The 19,624-nt window shown below is 34.1% G+C and overlaps 1 protein-coding gene across 1 annotated transcript; it reads right to left on the minus strand.

Moving 5' to 3' along the window:
* Positions 1 to 1,188: 1,188 nt before the first annotated feature.
* On the minus strand, positions 1,189 to 1,752 carry LOC133747965 (GTP:AMP phosphotransferase AK3, mitochondrial-like). The gene has a single exon (XM_062176452.1). The coding sequence runs from the start codon at positions 1,750 to 1,752 to the stop codon at positions 1,189 to 1,191; it is 564 nt and encodes a 187-aa protein (XP_062032436.1).
* Positions 1,753 to 19,624: the final 17,872 nt, after the last annotated feature.

Genomic DNA, 19,624 nt, shown 5'->3' on the forward strand with positions numbered 1-19,624 from the left:
ATTTGGTGGCTGTGAATGCCAGGAGATTTCTTTCATCAGGAATACAAAGTTATTTTCCTGGTCCACTTTCATATATCATGTAATTCATTTTATGGCTGTGCCTGCTTACTAATTATGAATGCTACTTGAGTCAAGAGAACATTCTCCAAGCCTGCCTGACCTATTTCCAGAGGATAAAGTACCCCTACTTTACTTGGTAACATGGGTTTCTTCTTGTTCTTTTTCACTGTAACTTGTTATTTTTCAAGGCAAATCACACATTTGGGCCAAAAAGAGAAAGGACATAGATTTCTTTAACAAATTTCTTAACCTGAATAATAGTTGAAAACCTAAAACTTTATTACATTTTCCATTGAAAACTGATTCAACCTTGGTGCTTACCCAAGAACTGATAATGTGAAATTTATGACATAAATCATGCCTCAAGACACATATATTTTCAAAAGAAAGCATCATATTAAATTACTATTTTCCCTTATGCTAGCTGATAAATATTTATGGCAAATTGGAAATTCTGAGTAAACGGAAGGTATCCTTACCAAGAACATAGATGCAGCATATTTGGCTAACTTGTAAGTTTCTTAGTGTAAAGGCATCAGTGAATTTGCATCTTGTAGCAGATCTGTAGTTCCAGTTGCTTTTTTTCCCCTATAATTTAATAGAATGTCTCACAAAACCATGTCCCCTGGTGCTAGAAATGTTTAAACTTTTCCAGAAAACTGAAAATCTTATCAACCACTTGTTTTTACCAAACAAAATGATTGCTATCAATGGCTTTCAAATTTTTGCTTTCACCAGGTTTTCAAAAGATTAGCCATCCTCTGTTCTTGAATAACCTATAAAAGCTAACTATTAGATAACCATAAAAGATACATATTAGAGGGTCGTAAAAGATGAATCTCTTTTATTTGATCATTTGGCACATCCTCAGTAGTATACCAGAAGAAAAACAGTAGACATAAGACACAATTTCCAAAGAATTCACACGTGCTGAGGCCTGGGCAGAGGGGTTTCTGAAGGTGAGCATGCGCAGCTCCTGCTCTCTTCCTGGTGATGTGCGTTTCTCCTTACAGAGTGACAGAGACCTTCTGGTGTGTTTCTGGAATCGTTGTGTGTAGGAAAGCATATACGCTGGGCCAGATCTTACTGGTTTCTGTTCCAGAGAACGTTTCCAACACCCCTTTTTTTCTAGTAATATTGCAGGACCAGCACCGTTTGAGCCTCGTATGCCTTCAGTCTCTTGATGGCAGTCTCTGGCTTGTCGTCCTCATGCTGTACGAAAGGCTCTCCGGTCGGGTCATCAGTGCCCACAGTTTTGGGAGAGTTGAACTCAATCTTGTAGACACGGCCACTGGTTGGGTAAATCCAGCGAGCAGTAAGGCGTTGCTTAATGACCTCAAAGGGCACATTCAGGTTAATCACGGTGTCTATCTGATAAGCTCTGTCCAGGGCTTCTGCCTGTGGGCGTGTCCTTGGAAAACCATCCAATAGCCAGCTGTGCTCGATGAGATTTTTCAGCTCATGAAGGGCCAGCCGAGTCATGACATCATGTGGAATGAGCTTCCCTTGATCAATGAAGGTCTTGGCTAGCACACCAATTTCTGTGCCTCGCAGCATGTTCTGTCGCAGCAGGTCCCCGCTGGAGACGTGCTTCAGCTCTAAATGCTTGATGATGCGCGACGACACGGTGTCCTTGCTGGAGCCGGGGGCTCCCATGATCACCGTGCACAACAGCCGAGTGGACGCCCCCATGGCCACCGACCAGCCCCAGCCTGGCCTGAGTGCTTTAAAAGTCTATTTATCTTCCTGACACATTTTTTTCAACTCTATACATGATGGGTGTTTAAAAGAGGAAGTTTGAAACTAAAGATTTAAATCAATGAAAATAAATGAAATGACAGAAATTCAGACCAAACCGAAAGTTTTCGGGTTGGAGACGGACAGGACACTCTCTGAGATTGCCTGTAGTGAATCTGATCAGGAAGAAACTGAAGAGCCTACACTCAAACGCAAACAACGCAGCAGGAACCGTTTATCTCAAAAACATAAGAGATTTAAATTCTTATATTAAAACATGAATTTAATTCCTGGGAAATGCAAAAGAAATAAAACGTGATTCTTGTGTGAAAAAGCCTGAGCAATGATTGCACGAACTAATCACGCATGAGATGACATTTAAAAATCAATCAGGTGTAAACCACTCCAGTCCTGGAGCCTATCTAGTCTGGTTTGACAGCAAAAAGGCAATTCAAATATTTAATGATTTAATCAGATGCTCAAAGGGACCACTTATATGTTATGGTGATAATAAGCATGCATTCATATATGTATCATACTGTGATAAGAACACAACTTGAGATTTATCTTTTTAATGAATTTTTAAGTTCGCAGTGCAGTATTAACCATAGGTGCAATGTTTATCAGCAGATCTTTGAACTTATTCATTTTGCATAACTGAAACTTGATGACTACTGAACATCAATCCCACATTTCTCCCTACCTTAACCCCTGGAAATCACCATTCTACCCTTTGTTTCTATGAGTTTGACTATTTTAAATACTCTGTGTTTGTCCTTGTGTGACTAACTTATTTCAATTAGCATAATGTCCTCTAGGTTCATCCATGTTGTCACAAATTGCATGATTTCCTTTTTAAATGACTAAATAATACTCCATTGCACCATTTTTTTTTTATCAGTTTTCACCAATGGACAGTTGCATTGTTTCCCATTTACCTTGACTATCATGAATAACACTGAAATAAATATGTGAGTACAGATATCTCTTTGCAATATTAAATTCCTTTGAATGTATACCAGGTATTGAGATTTCTTGACCATGTTTTACTGACAATTTTAAATTTTTGAAGAGCTATCATACTCTTCCATAGTGTATTATCACTTTACTTTCTCACCAATAGCGTACAAGAGTTCCCTTCCTCCACACCCTCACCAATATCTTTGTGTTTTGTGTTTTGAATTATAGTCATCCTGTTAGGTGTGAGATGATATTTCAATGTGGTTTAGATTTGTATTTCCCTGCAGATTAGTGATGAATATCTTTTCATATACCTGTTGGTCATTTTTGTCTTCTTGGATGTGCTTTTCTCATTTTAAAATTGGGTTGTTTATTTTATTCCTATTGACTTGTAAGTATTCCTTGTAGTATTTTGGTTATTACTACCTTATCAGGTATATGATTTACAAATATATTCTCCTACTCTGTAGATTCTTTCACTCTGTTGACTGTTCCCTTTTCGGTGCAGAATTTTTAGCTTCATCCAGTCTCAGTTATCTGATTTGGATTTGTTGCTTCTGCTTTTTTGCGACATATCCAAGAAGTCATTGCAGAGCCCAATATCATCTAGACTTCTGCCTGTGTTTTCTTCTAGGAGTTTTACAGTTCAGTAAATACAGTTCAGTGTATTACGTTTCAAAATTTAATCCATTTTGAGTTTTTGCATGTGGTATATAAAAATGTCTAATTTTTTTTTACATGTAGATATCCAGTTTTTGCAACACCATTTGTTGAAAAAACTGTCCTTTCCCGATTGTGTACTCTTGTCCATATTATCAAAAACCAGTTGATCATTTATGGCTGGGTTTACTTCTGGACTCTATTTTGTTCCATTGGTCTGCATATCTTTTTATGCCAGTACTATTTTGTTTTAATTAACATAAATTTGATATATATTTTTAATTATTTTAATTTTAATTGACAGGCAGAAAGAGAGAGATCTTCTATCTGCTGGTTCACTCCCCTGATGTCTGTAACAGCCAAGGCTAGTTGAAGCTGAAGAAAATACATAGACAGAAGCATGTTAGCCAGGACTTAAGAGTAACTGCTGCACAAAATGCCCATCCTTCAAATATATTGGTTTTTTGTTTTATTTTGTTTTGTTTTTATTTGACAGGTAGAGTTATAGACAGTGAGAGAGAGACAGAGAGAAAGGTCTTCCTTCCATTGGTTCACTCCCCAAATGACCTCTACAGCTGGCACACCATGCTGATCTGAAGCCAGGAGCCAGGTGCTTCTTCCTGGTCTCCCATGGTGGGTGCAGGGCCCAAGCACTTGGGCCATCCTTCACTGCCTTCCCGGGCCACAGCAGAGAGCTGGACTGGAAGAGGAGCAACGAAGACTAGAACACTGTGCCCATATGGGATGCCAGCGCCGCAGGTGGAAGATTAACCAAGTGAGCCACGGCACCGGCCCCCAAATATATTGTTAATCAGAATATGTGATACCTCCAGCTTTGATCATCTTTTAAGCTTGCTGATGGCTGTTATCCTAGTAGGTGTGATGTGTTATTTTCTTGTGATTTTTACTTACATTTCTCTGATTATTAAGAACGCTGAGTACTTTTTCATATGTCCATTGGCTATATGTAAGTTTTCTTTGAACAAATGTCTATTCAAGTCCATTGTGTATTTTTAAATAAAATTGTTTGGATTTTCTTTTTTTTCTCGCTGTTTTATTGTATGACTTCCTTGTGTATTTTTAATATTAGTCCCTTATTTGATATGTAGTTTGTAAATATTTTTCTTCAATCCATACATTGCCTTCTCATTTTATTGACTGTTTCTCTGCTAGGATGAAGTTCTTTTTAGTTTCATACAATGTCTCATTTGTTTATTTTGCTTTTGTTGTCTAAGATTTGGTGTCATATACAAAACACCGTTGCTAAAGTCAATGTCAAAGAATTTTTCCTCTGTTTTCTTCTAGGAATTTTTATTTAAAGGCAGAAAGAGAGAGAGAGAAAGAGAGAGAGAAAGAGAGAGAGAGAGAGAGAGAGAGAGAGAGAGAGAGATCTTCCATCTGTTGGTTTACTCATCAAATGGCTGCAACAGCCAGGGCTGGTCCATGCTGAAGCCAAGAACCAGAATCTTTTTCTAGGTCTCCTATGTGCGTGCAGGCGTCCAAGCACCTGGGCTGTCCTCTGCTTCTTTCCCAAGTACATCAGCACGGAGCTGGATTGGAAGTGGAGCAACCAGAACTCAAACCAGTGCCCATATGGGATGCCGGCATTGGCGGCTTTACTGGCTATGCCACAGTGCCGTCACCAGTCTTCTAGGAATTTTATAGCTTCAGGTCTTTCTGCTAAGTCTTTAATCATTTTGAGTTTATTTTTGTGTTTAGTTTAATATAAGGGTACTGTTACTATTTCACTCACTTGTGTGTGGATAAATAAATTTCCCAATATCATTCATTTAATCCTTTCCTCATTGTGTATTCTTAGTGCTCATTTGGTAAATGGTAAAACATTTGTTGACCATAATTTTGGGTTTATTTCTAGGGTCTTAATTCTATTATGTAGTAAAATGGTAAAATTGCTAGTAAAATTGTTTTGATTGGTATAGCAATGTAATATAATGTGAAATCGGTAAATATGTTACCTCCAGGTTTTTTATGTAGCTCCTTAATTCTTATTCGGGATACTTTGTCTTAAAGCCTGTGTTTCCATGGTCAAGAGGAGTAAAATAATCAATTTAGGACATACTTATGTTTTTTTTTTTTTTTAAAGCACTATGCACCGTCTTAGCTAGGAAAAATTGCTGGTCAGAGTTTTTAAACTCAGTATCGAAATGTGACCCTTTTCTTCATCAGTAAAAGGAAAAAAATGATAAAGGGTAAAACTGGGTAATATGCATGAATTTATCTCTCATTTTAAAGGCAGTCACTTACAAATTTAATTTATTTGGCAGATAATTTTCCCAAGCTAAACCTTCAATGTATAACTGTAGGAGTAAGTATGAATATTTAATGGAATAAGACAAGACAAATGACACCAAGAAAACAGGTTAAGAGTTGGATGGATAAGAGTTTTAATAATGGAGAAAACAGATTATTTGGGACTCTTGGTTCATTCTATAGGGTTGATATAAAAAATGAATACTGCCATTTGTCATTTTTCTTGGAATAAAAACTATTGAAAAATATTTTTTTGAATAATTAAAAAGGAATGATCAATGGGTTAGAAAATAGCAACCCTGTTCATATATCATATGGCACAGTGAACTTGACTTTTTGGTAAAAATGTACAAACTCAAATGTCCAAATGGTTTAGTGTCTGAACACTTTGTTCTTCAGAATCCTGGATATCACATCATAGTGATTTTCATAATCTTATTCATAAGCAATAATATAATACTGTCATGTGTAAACAAATACTTTTTGTGAATCCAGTTTCTTAAATTGAGATCAAAGAAATAACTACCTAAACCAGTGTTATCTTTCTTTAATTTATAAACATTCTATGCAAGAGTTGATGTATTGAATAAAATAGCATTTTTACCATTAAACCAGAAATTACACAGGCAAATCTTTTGTATTCCACTCACTCTTGTAATTTGTACTATAAAACTAATGTAAATGTATTATATAGTATGCACTGTATCATTAATAATCTGAAAGAAATTAGAAGGAGGCTTTTAACTTTTGTCTTAAGGCCTCAGGGAGTATAAAACTAGTCCACTTAATTCTTACTTTCATATTTTGGCCTTTTCAGATTCTACATCATCATAATTAAACTTTTAGTATGATAAAATTTCAAATAACAAATACAAGTCATAAACATTTTGTAAAAACTTCCTACCTAAATTAAATATACTTAAATCAGCACTTTGCAGATATGAAAAAATGGAATTTTTAAAATAAAGTAAAAATAAAACAGGAATATGCAGAATGATATTTGACTACACTCAGCACAGAAGTCAAAGAAAAAGATAAGAATACTTAGAAATAGAGGCCAAGTTATGGTATGGTCAAGGGAGACAATAATCAATTGAAAATACGAGTCATTGAAGAAGATAGCCCAAGTCCTTGGGCCCCTGCACCTGCATGGGAGACCAGGAAGAAACTCCTTGCTCCTGGCTTCAGATCAGTGCAGCTCTGGCTCTTGCTGCCATTTGGGGAGTGAACCAGTGGATGGAAGACCTCTGCCTCTCTGTAACTCTGCCTTTCAAATAAATAGATAAATAAGAAAGAAAGAAAGAAAGAAAGAAAGAAAGAAAGGGAGGAAGGAAGGAAGGAAGAGAGAAAGAGAGAGAGGAAGAAAAAAAAGAAAAGAAAAAAAAAAGAAGGAAAGACACAGAAGGAATAAAAGTATTAGCCAACATATTTTTATCGAGCTTAACTTCCTTTCAAGCATCAAGGCTTTGCAAAAGAAAAACTTCAAACAGAATTCAGGATATTTATGTGCCACACCTGAAAAGTGAACCAGAGTATTAGTTTTATTCAAGTAAGAGAACATGAGGAATTTTGGCAAAGAGATATAAACAATATATGCATCTAATTGTAGATCCAAATTTTAACACAAAAATGAGAAGGAAATAATAAGTACATGCTTTGAAAAATTCAACATTATATCAAAATGACACAGCTAAACAATGAGAGCAGAAGGTGGAAAATGGAATAATTTAACTGATTGCTATAAATGTAAGAATCAAACGATATTGTTTAAAAATGGTGAAAGTATAAGTTAGGAAAAAGAAGAAGGGCATTATAAAATGACTAGGGGAAAAATTTTCATAAACCTCACAGTTGTTTAAAAATAAAACAAAACACAAAACTTATAATGTAGGGGGAAAAAGAGTAAATACAATGTACTACACACAGTAAACATAACAAGAAGATGGAAGAGTTGACATTAAACACATTTCTTATATCAATATCAACAAGTAAAAATTATATATTCTCCATTAAAAATAAAATTTTATCATATTGCATTACTGGCAGAACCCTGTACTATATTTAAGAGAAGCAAATAAAAACCTAAACAAAGTGACTAAGAAATGCTGAAAAATATATGAAAGAGGCAAAGTTATATCACATTACATGCAAAAAGCAGGAAGCAGAAATTATAATGGTATATGAGGAAAAGTAAAAGTCAACTCTTGAAAATTAAATGCGACAAAGACACTTCGTAGTGCTGAAGGACATAATTGAACACAAAGACATAACAATTATATACATGCACCAAACAACATAACAAATATTTTTAAAAATACAAGATAAATCAGAAGATGCTGGGAGAAATGGAGGACTGGCAATAGTTGAATTTAGCATGCCATTCAAAAATTAAGATAGATCATGTGGGCAAAAACATAGATAATGATATAGGAGGCATAGTCAATAAAATAGAACTTATGCATTCATATATCCATATATGTACTTAAATGGTATGTTTGCATACATCCATATTATATGTATCATATACATATAATAAATTCAGTGATACTTTCTTCTGTATCACACACTAACGTTCATGAAAATTGACCAGATATGAGGGTCACGGAAAGCCAACAATTTTATAAGAGGTAAAACAAGAAGCATTCCCCTATCCAGTAAGTAAACAAGAAAATCATAACACAACCACAAAAAAAAAAAGCCCCAGAAATTTTACAACTCCCTATTCTAAGATAAAAGGGCAGTTACAAACTAATTCTGTAGAATTTCTAAATATGAAAAATGTATATATATCAAAAAGCAATTCTTAATCTGAGATATATGTTTATAGGGAAAGAAATAAAGTTTAAAAATTAGTAAAACAAAAATCACCACACAAAATGCAGTAAGTAATAAAGTATAAACTAATAATGTAAGTCTTTTATAAAATAGAAAAATGTTGATTCTTTTTTTCAAACTAGTGAAATAAGCCAGAAGATTTAATTAAGACAGAAAAAGAGCAAGTAAAAATACATAAATAATGACAGTAAATACTGCTTTTTTATTAGAAAAATAAAATGTTTTTTTTTTAAAGATTTGTTTTATTTAATTGAAAGACAGAGTTACAGAGAGAGGTAGAGACAGAGAGAGAATGAGAGAGAGGTCTTCCATCCGCTGGTTCACTCCCCAGATGGCCACAATGGCTGGAGCTGCACCGATCTGAAGCCAGGAGCCAGGAGCTTCTTCTGGGTCTCCCACGTGGGTGCAGGGGCCCAAGGACCTGGGCCATCTTCTACTGCTTTCCCAGACCATAGCAGAGAGCTGGATTGAAAGAGGAGCAGCCAGGACTAGAACCAGTGTCCATATGGGATGCCAGCACTTCGGGCCAGGGCTTTAACTCGCTGCGCCACAGTGCCGGTCCCAGAATGCTTTATAATCAACCTGTGAAAAAGAGAAAATTTAAGAACATTTTTCTTAGGTAAAATAGAGAACTTACTAAATAACTAACCACCCACAGGTATACTCCAACAGCAAATAGTTTTCCAGGCCAGTCAGCCATCCTTTCAAAGACCAAATAATTGCAATGTTATTAAAATTGTCCCCAAGTATAGAAAGGAAGTAAATGCTTCTAAATTATTTTCATGAAATCAGTATAATTCTGATTCCTAGATTTAATATTTGATAATACACAGTACAAACTTCATGAACTTAATCCATAAATTAACACTATATGCCAACACAAATTGAATATTGATGCAAATTAGAAAATATTAAAAATTCACTAGCACATAAATAAATAGCATATTATGACAAAATAGGATTTATTGCCACAATATAAAGATCATTAAATATTACAGAATTCATTAAAATTGACACAATAATAACTTAATGAAAAAATCATCTGAGTATTTCCATATCAAGAAAAGTCTTGAAAAACTTAAAAATTCATTTTCCAAGAAGCACTTAATAAAATGTGAATTTAGATTACTTCTTTATGTAAAAAAGCATACAATTCAGAATTTAATAATTTTATTTAATGGGTAAACTCTAGAAGAGTTTTCCAATAAGATAAGGATGATGGCCACAATTTCCTTCACTATTTAGCAGTATATTGAGGACTTGTAATGGGTGATACCAAGTTTCTTAATATGAGTGATTACATGGGTAATGATTTTATAATTATTCCCTAAATAGTATAGTATATATAGTATATACAGTATACTTTCTATACTCCTTTGAATAAGTCTTTCACAGTAACAAGGTAAAAAAATGCATAAGGAAACCAAATATACATACTTTTAAGAAAGCTATTTGATGTAATTTATGTTCATTTGTACATTTAGGATTTGTGGCTCATGAAAACACAACCAGACGTTTTCGGTAAAATGGAAGAAGTAACAGTTTCAAAATTTGCAGGATGCTATATAAAATGGTTCTAAGGATGCTATATAAAATGATTTTATGGCATTTTTATTGCTAGTGATAAAAATTTAAATGAATAGCTGTTGGTATATTGTCAAGAAGAAAAGCGCAAATATTTTTGAGATTTTAGTATGAAACTTTTGTCTGCAAAAGAGAATCTATGACAGGTAAATGTAGGCTTCAGCTTTGACATTTAAAGAAAAATTTCCCTTACTGCTGTGATAGGAGTGGAAGAGTAATCATTGTGAAATGCACCTGTCCAGAGCTTTCCCACAACAGTCCCACTTCTCCTTAGGGAAGGTTCTTTTCAAAGCCTTGTTCTAGGGCTCTGGCAGAAAGGTGCTTCTCTTATGGTGATCCCAACTGGTCTTCCTGCCTCACCAAAGGTGAGGGGGAGAAAATATACACGAAGAATCACTTGTGAAAGTCACAGATCCGAGACACAGGCTCATTAAAATGCTAAGATTTAATTAAAAATTGAATAATGCTCTCTGTCATTCACTAGTACCCACACGGTTCTAGTAAAAGAGGAGTGGATCACAACTTAAGGATCTGCAAGACATACTCTGAAGAAAAGTGCTCAGCCAAAGTGATAATGACATACAAAACTAAGGCCAATAAACTTGAAGCCTCTTTCACTTACAGTAAATATTAAACAAAACCCAACATCTAATCATGTGAATGTTAGCGTAAATCTTCATACTAAAATCCTAGTGAGCTGAATTTCTATTACCTAATATAGCATATTTGGTTTTCAATAAGGAATGACTAAAAGCAAGAAAAAACTATCTGAAAAATGAATTCATCAAATTAGTTTTAGATATGACTCAGATGTCAAAATTAATGGACATAAAATTTAAAATAACTATGCATATGGTAAGGGCTCTAATTAAAAAGGTAGACAATAAGCAAGAATAAATAATACAACAGTGAGATGAAAGTTCAATGAAACTTTGACCCAGAATCAATAGAAAAGTTTATGAATACTTGATCTGGTTGAAGAATCAGTTTATTTGAAAACAGATCAATAGAAAGTTCCCAAACTTAAAAGGAAAAAAAAATGAAGAACATGGAACACAACATCCAAGAATTCTAACACAATTTCAAATGATGTCACATATTGAATATTTTTCATTTTTATCCTTTAATTCTATTTAATGATGAATTTTTGGAAGTTCCCTCATATAGATCATAGGAGTATCAGAAGAGGAAAGATAAACAAATAGAATAAATATTTGAAGGACTATCACAGAGAATTTTCTAATTAATAACAGACAATAAACCATGGGTACAGGAAACCTAGTGAGCACAAGGCATACTAATTAACATTAAAAAGAACACACAACCATTTCATATTTAAGTTGCAGAAAATTGAAGTAAGAAACTCTCACAGGAAGCACACGTTTAGTCACTGAAGAACGAGGATGAGCCAGCAGATTCTTGCAAAAAAGACCGCAAGCCAGAAGAGAGTGCAAAGAAATATTTAAAGTGTTGAAAGAGAAGAAAAAAAACCTACCAAGTGAGAATTTTGTATTCAGTGAAATTTTTCTTCAATAATGAAAGATAAATGACTTTCTCAGACAACTACAAATGCTGTCAACATCTTCTCTGCCAGAAATATTAAAAACTGTTTCCAGCAGAAAGAAAATGATAGTGGTCATGGCACTGATGAAGGAGTACGCACGTGAATAAATGCAAAAAATGAGAGGTAAATAATAGATTCATAAAGATACAGTCAACTAATCTTTGACAAAAGAACAGATGCAATTCAATAGAAAAAGTTTAGTCTTTTCAACAAATGGTACTGGAAGATTTAATGTCTAAATATAAATCACTGACCTAGACAGAAAACTTACTCATTTTGCAAAATTTAATTTAAAATAGATCATAGAACTAATGTAAAATGTAAAGCAATAAAAATTCTTGAAGAAAAAAATAGGAGAAAATCTACATCATCTTGTGTTTGGTGATGAGTTTTATTTTTTTTTCACATATTTATTTATTTATTTCAGAGGCAGAATGACAGAGAAAATGGAGAGACAAAAAGAGAAAGAGATCTTCCATCCATTGGTTCAATCTTCAAATGGCTACAGTGGCTGGGGCTGGGCCAGGTGTCCTGGAAAACCAAATCTATAGATTGTAAATAGGTCAGTGTTTTTTAGGAGTTTGGACATGAGGAGAAGAGTTGAAGCACAAAAGACGTTTTATCATGATAAAACATTTCTGTGTGATACTCTAAGGATAAACACAAAATATTAAACCTCAAAGCTATAGAATTTCAAGGCACCTCAAGTATACTTTTGTAGGCAATTTTTTTCACTTTTTTTTTTTTTTTGAGGTGAACAAATTTCATGCTTTTCCTATATGCATGTATAGGAGCAAAGTGGTACTTCCTACCCTACCCTCTCTCCAGCCCATGCTCCCACCCTGCCTCCTTCTTCCTTTCTTATTTTTCTTTTACAATGATCTACTTTCAGTTTATTTTATACTCATGTGATTAACTTTGCAATAAGTAAAGAATTCAACAAATACAAAAAGGGGAAAAAAAAACAATGTTCCTCAACAGTAGAGACAAGGGTTGTAAACAATCATTGAATTTCAAAATGTCAATTTCACTCATATACATAACACTTTTTGTTCTTTATTAGTTACCACAGATCAGGGAAAACAGAGTATTTATCTTTTTGGGACTGGCGTATTTCACTAAGTTTAAGGATCATTTATGACATCTGAGCATTCCATTATAGAAATCAGAATGTGACAAAATAATTTATTGTGTTACAAATGTATGAAATCAATTCACTGAAGATAAGAGAATAAGATAACTTTGAAAGTGAGTAGTGGGTCAAAAAACACTACATAGAAAGTGTATTCTAATGTATTCTAATTAATAATGTTGTTTCCTTTAGGAATATAAGTTAAGAATTCCTAAATGTCTATGCAAACATATAATTCCTGGGTCACTTAATGATCAGAATACATTCTGAGAAATGCATTGTATATGATTTAGTTGTGGTGTGAACATCATAGATTGTGCTTAACATAAACCTGGATGGTATGGCCTTCCTTACAACACATTTAGGTTGTATGGTACTTATTAATAGAGTATACTAGATTGCTCCAAAGGCCATGATAAACAAAACACAAGATTAAATCAAACATGAGCCAAAATGATGGAATCAAGATATGCAGTAAACACAAGATTTATGAAATGTGGCACTGTTTACAGTAATTTTTTTGTTTTTAAGAAGAGTATACACTGCAGTAATAAAAAGTATAGTAAATATTTAAAATAAGAGTAATTTATTATCATTATCAAGTATTATGCACTGTACATAATTTCATGTGTTTTACTTGTTTATGACTGGCAATAAGTCTCACTGGCTGATGGGAATTTTTCAACCTCATTTTAACACTATGAGAACAACCTCATATATGCAGTCCATCATTGATCAAACTGCCATATGAATGCACTGTAATTGAACAATTAAGTAAATGGACGGTAAAAGGTAAGTCAGTTTTCTTCCTGTTGGTGTGGTAATTTACAAATAGGCAAGGGGCAGGAGGCTAAAACCATCCATGTGGTGAGGGATTAGTATTGGAGAAATGAACCTTAACCCACTGGTAAACTGAACAAAAACACAGATGGATACATACAGAAATACTTACATGGATTAGTATACACAAAGATATTTCCTAGCAATGTCAGTTGTCAGAGCCTAGAAACAATAACATCTCAATCTTGATTTTTACTACCATTCTCAAGTCAAAAGAACCAAGGATCCTTGGAGAAATGACTAAGCCAGGGCTGATGAATCAAATATGTAAGAGTTACTGAGAATCGTGTAGCTTCAGAAAATAAGAATGTGCTCACAACAAATAAGTAAACAAACAACACCATAACCATAATGATGTCAAAGAGACACAAGGGGCACCTAACAGGAAGAGCTGCAAATGGCCATAACTAAAACAATTTAGTAACAAAATGCAGTAGCACTGGATGCTGACCTAAAGTTTAAATATCTGAATTCATACTGATATAAATAAATAGTTAAATGAATGAATGAATGAATCAGGGAAAATGAAAAAATACTCTGAGTGGAACAATTCCAAATAATTTATGCAGATACTCTGCCATTAAGGTGGAGCATAACTCCCTGCTTCTAAAGCATGTGCTGTTTGTAGTGACTTTTAGTCCAATGGAGAAACGGAGAAAAATAGGAGTGGATTTTCAGTAGAAAAAATTGACACACAGTACTCATGCCAGGGGGTCAATACAGATTGGTTATGTGGAGAGTATGCAACTTTGATATGTTGTGATGAGAATGCCACTTTGCCTCTGTAGTCTTATTCCCTAAAACGTATTACTCCACTCTAGTCAAGGAAATACATCAGTGAAATCTCAGTTGAGGCATGTTTTTCAAAATTCTGTAGCAGAACTAGTCAAAATTAGCAAGATAATCAAATACAGGGAAAATATGAAAAACAATCAAAACAAGCAGAAGCTTCAGATGTGACTATCGTAATGTGGTACTCTGGATAGGAACCTGGCGAGGTAAACCTGGGGAAAACTGAGGAAATTGAGAGATTACATTTTTAAAGTACACGTAAAAATGAAGTTCTTCACAGTATTTAAGGTATCACAATGTAGATATGACTGTGCGGCATACCAATTTCATTTAATACTAATTCTCTTCAGTTACTAAACACATGTTGAACATTTCCTATGTTTTTCCTCCTCATTTGAATGAATTTTTGCAATTTCTATTACGTTTACCCATTCCTACAAATCCACAATTATTTTTCAAGCCAATAGGGTCAATCAGTTAAACCCTTTCCTTATGAACTTTTGCTGGGCAATGAATTTGTGTGTTTTACTTATAAAGGAAAAGCAACGTTGATTTCTTATTAACTACAGTCAGTGAGTTAAGCTATAACACTGTTTCCAAATTTTAAAAAACATTTCTGAATTTCTTTACCTGACTAAACCTGGTTCCTCATTTTTCTTTTGGACATAATTAATTCAATGTTCAAATACATGGCAGTTCAAGAAAGAGCTATGAAATGCTAACGCTTATCCCTTGTCATGATTCTCAAAGTGATTTATTAGCTTCTTCTTTTGCCTGGGAGGTTTTAAATGATTCAATTTGGCATGTTTTTGGTATCAAATTAGGAACTGGGTTTCTGAGCAAAATGATATACCTATTCTGTGATCTTCCACCCAGTTTTGTTTTATTTATAAAAGAGCAAAACTGAGCATATTATACAATCATTAACTACCAGTAATGTGTTTTGGTATTTCTAACTCAAAGTCTTCACTGATATAAGAACAATGGAAAATAAAAACAATGTGTGCAAAGTGTGTATAAATACTCATTAGATCAATTTAACAACGGAAGACTTTCAAGTGTAAAAAGGAAGTAGGCAAAAGATTCTTTATAGAAATTTAATTCTCTCCATGGTGAGAATAGTTACAAATTGAAAGGGTTTGTACGAATGAATGCAAAGCAGTATAATAAGAGCAACAACAAAAAATCTGTACCTATGACACATGTTCCTTCCTTTTTGTCCTAGAAATTTAGTTACTTAAAAAATTCACTTTTTAAGAAACTTGATAACTGCAGTTTCCATGGAAATGATACCAGTTAAGACAGTTGTGGGAGGAGGAGGAGTGTTAGGGATACAATGGTGGTTTACCACAGGGAATCTATCCTGCAATTTGTAGCAGGCAGCATCTTTTAACACCAAAATTACTTGAGTCCATCTTTCAACACTGCCATTGCAAATTAACTCATATAACTATGGAGATTTCACAAAGTTCATAGGAAATTTAAATTAAGAAAAAAACCATGCATGGATTTTATTTATTCTTTTTTTTTTTCAGCAACATGAACTTATCTTCTAATTCCATTTTCATGAATTTTCTGAAGAACTCTCATAAGATGAACAAAAAGTTTTGGAAACTGATTATATTACTGGTGTGTGTTCAGCAGTGTGGAACTCCAGTGGACTCTGGTAACACCCTTGCAAGTGAATTTGTTGCATTCAATGTTGATCAAACAATCTTTTCTCAAACTGAAGAGAATGTTATGTGAAAGTCTCTGAGTTTAGCAGTTTGAGTTGGGACAAAGATAAATAAGACCCTGCAAGCTTGGCTGTAGAACTAAGCTAATTGACTAAATGGTTTGCAATGGAAAATAAGAAAAATTGTCACACATGTAAGATAGAAAGGTTACACCTTTACTCTTCCTCAGTGTTTGTATGATGCTCTATTCTTAGCTCTCAAGTGATATTTTGCCCAACTTTACAAATATCTGATGATCACATTGTATAAAGCTCTTCATAATAGAGCAACATTTGAATCTCCTATCACTGGGGCCAACATTGTGGTGCATTATTTGATTTTTGGATAATAACCATTCTAACTGGAGTGAGATGATACTTGTTGTGATTGGTATTTGCATTTCCTTGATGGCTAGTGATCCTGAGCATTTGTTCAAGTGCCTATTAACCATTTGTATTTCTTCCTTTGACAAATACATATTTATAACCATTGCTTATTTCTTAACTGCAGTGTTTATTTTGTTGTTGTTGAGTTTCTTGAGCTATTTCTATATTCTGGATATTAATCCTTTGTCAGATGTATACTTTGTAAATATTATCATTAATTCTGTCAGTTACCTCTTCACTTTGTTAATTGTTTCCTTTGCTGCTTGGAAGTTACTTACCTTGTATCTTTTTGCTTTTATTGCCTATGCTTCTGAGGTCCTACCCATGAAATCTTTGCTTAGTCCAATGTTTTGCAGCATTACCCCATGTCTTCCTTTAGTAGTTTGATGGTTTCAGATCTAAAATTTGGATCCCCAATCCATTTTTATTTTATTTGTCTTTGGGGCATAGAGTATAGGTTTTTTTTTTCTTCCAAATATTTTCCCAACACCATTTGATGAAGAGACTGTCTTTTCTCTAGGGAAGTATTTTAGCTCATTTGGCAAAGATTAATTGGTTGTACATACATGGGTTAATTTCTGGTGCTTATATTCTCTTCTGTGGATCTTTATGTCTATTTTTATGCCAATACAAAGCTGTGCACCTGGCTCCTGCCATCGGAACAGCGCGGTGCGCCGGCCGCAGCGCGCTACCGCGGCGGCCATTAGAGGGTGAACCAACGGCAAAGGAAGACCTTTCTCTCTGTCTCTCTCTCTCTCTCACTGTCCACTCTGCCTGTCAAAAAATAAAAAAAAAAAAAATTGCCTTGTAGTATGTATTCAAGTCTTGTATTATGATGTTTGTGGCTTCATTTTTTGTTGTTTATGATTGCTTTGGCTATTCAGGGTTTTTTTCTGTTTTCATATAAATTGTAGAATTGTTTCTTTCTAGTTCTGTAAAGAATGAACTTGCAATTTTGATTGTGATCACATTGAAACTATAAATTGTTTTGGGTAGTGTGGATACCTCAATGATATTAATTCTTTAAATCCATGAACATAGAAGAATTTTCTCCAATTTTTTGTGTCTCATTTCTTTCATAATTTTTATAATTTTTATTATAGAGATATTTCACATCTTTGGTTAATCTTACATGAAAGTATTTAAATTTTTTGTAGATATTGTGAATAGGATTGATCTTATAAATCCTTTCTCACCAGAACATTGTTGGTATAGAGGGATGCTACTGATTTGTGTGTGTTGGTTCTATATTCTGTGATTATGCCATATTCTCTGACAAGTTCTAAAAATCTCTTGAGTATTTTGATTCCCTTGTGTTTGGGTAATGTCATGCACAAAAAGGGAAAATTTGACTTTCTTCTTCTCAATTTGTAGTCCTTTGATTTGTTTTCCCTGCCTAATTGCTCTGTCTAAACCTTCCAACACTATATTGAATAGTAATGATGATAGTGGACATCCTTGTCTGGTCCTAGATTTATTGGCAATACTTCCAGCTTTCTCCCATCTACTATAATGCTGACTGTGGGTTTGTCATCTATTGAATTGACAATTGATTTTATACTCAGTTTTTAAAAGATTTTAAACATGAAAGGAAGTTGTGTTTTATCAAATGCTTCCTTTGCATAATCATTGATTTTATCTCCCATTTTTATGTGATGTATCATGTTTATTGATTTGCATATGTTGAACCATTCCTGTATCCCTGCATCCTTATTCCCACTCTTATTTTAACAGAGATCACTTTTCAGTTAAATATAAACACCTAAGAATAATTGTGTGTTAATTACAGAGTTCAACCAATAGTATTAAGTAGGACAAAAAATACTAAAAGGGATAAAGTATTAAGTTGTTCATCAACAGTCAGACCAAGTCACTGTTTCTCATAGTGTCCATTTCACTTCAACAGGTTTCCTTTTTGGTGCTTGGTTAGTTGTCACCGATCAGGGAGAATATATATTTGTCCCTTTGGGACTGGCTTAATTCACTCAGCATGATGTTTTCAATTCCTCTATTTTGTTGTGGAGTTTCTTGATCTCTTTGTAGATTCTGGTTACTAACCCTTTATCTGTTGCATAGTTTGCAAATATTTTTTCCCATTCTGCTGGTTGCCTCTTCACTTTCCCGACTGTTTCTTTTGAAGTACAGAAACTTCTCAATTTGATGCAATCCCAAATGTTAATTTTGGCTTTGACTGCCTGTGCTTCCGGGGTCCTTTCCAGGAAGTCTTTGCTGGTGCCAATATCTTGCAGGGTTTCTCCAATGTTCTCTAATAATTTGATAGTGTTGGGTCATAGATTTAGGTCTTTAATCCATGTTGAGTGGATTTTTGTGTAAAGTGTAAAGTAGGGGTCTTGCTTCATGCTTCTGCACATGGAAATCCAATTTTCCCAGCACCATTTGTTGAATAGACTGTCCTTGCTCCAAGAATTGGTTTTAGATCCTTGATCACATATCAGTTGGCTGTAGATGTTTGGGTTGATTTCTAGTGTTTCTATTCTGTTCCATTGGTCTATCCATCTGTTTCTGTACCAATAGCACATTGTTTTGATTACAACTGCCCTGTAGTATGTCCTGAAATCTGGTATTGTTATACATTTCCAATTTTTTGATGTAGACACGTATGTCTTCTTAACACTGATTTTGCTCTAACCCATAAGTTTTGATATGATGTTTTCAGTTCTGTTAGTTTCAAGGAAATTTTTAATTTCCCTTTTGATTTCCTCTGTGATCCTCTGTTCATACAGGAACATGTTAAGATTCCACAGGTTTGTAAAATGTAGTTTTTTGTTGTTGTTGTTGTTAGTTTCTAATTCCATTCCATTGCTGTCAGAAAAGATACATGATATGATTTCAATATTTTTTAAATTTGTCGAAACTAGTTTTATGGTCTAGTGTAGTCTATCTTAGAGACTCTTCCATGCATTGATGAAAAGAATATGTATTATGCAGCTGTGAGATGAAATGTTCTATCAATCTCTATCAGGTCCATTTGGAGTATTGTGTAGATTAGCTGTGTTGTTTCATTCTTGTATTGGAGCTTTGTCTTTTTTAGTTCTATTAGTATTCGTTTTATGAGACTGGGTGCCCT

This window comes from Lepus europaeus, chromosome 2 (assembly GCF_033115175.1).
Source record: "Lepus europaeus isolate LE1 chromosome 2, mLepTim1.pri, whole genome shotgun sequence".
Lineage (NCBI taxonomy): Eukaryota > Metazoa > Chordata > Mammalia > Lagomorpha > Leporidae > Lepus > Lepus europaeus.

Coding starts and splice junctions, on each gene's coding strand:
- LOC133747965 (XM_062176452.1), bottom strand. CDS start 1,752: ATGGGGGCGTCCACTCGGCTGTTGTGCACGGTGATCATGGGAGCCCCC.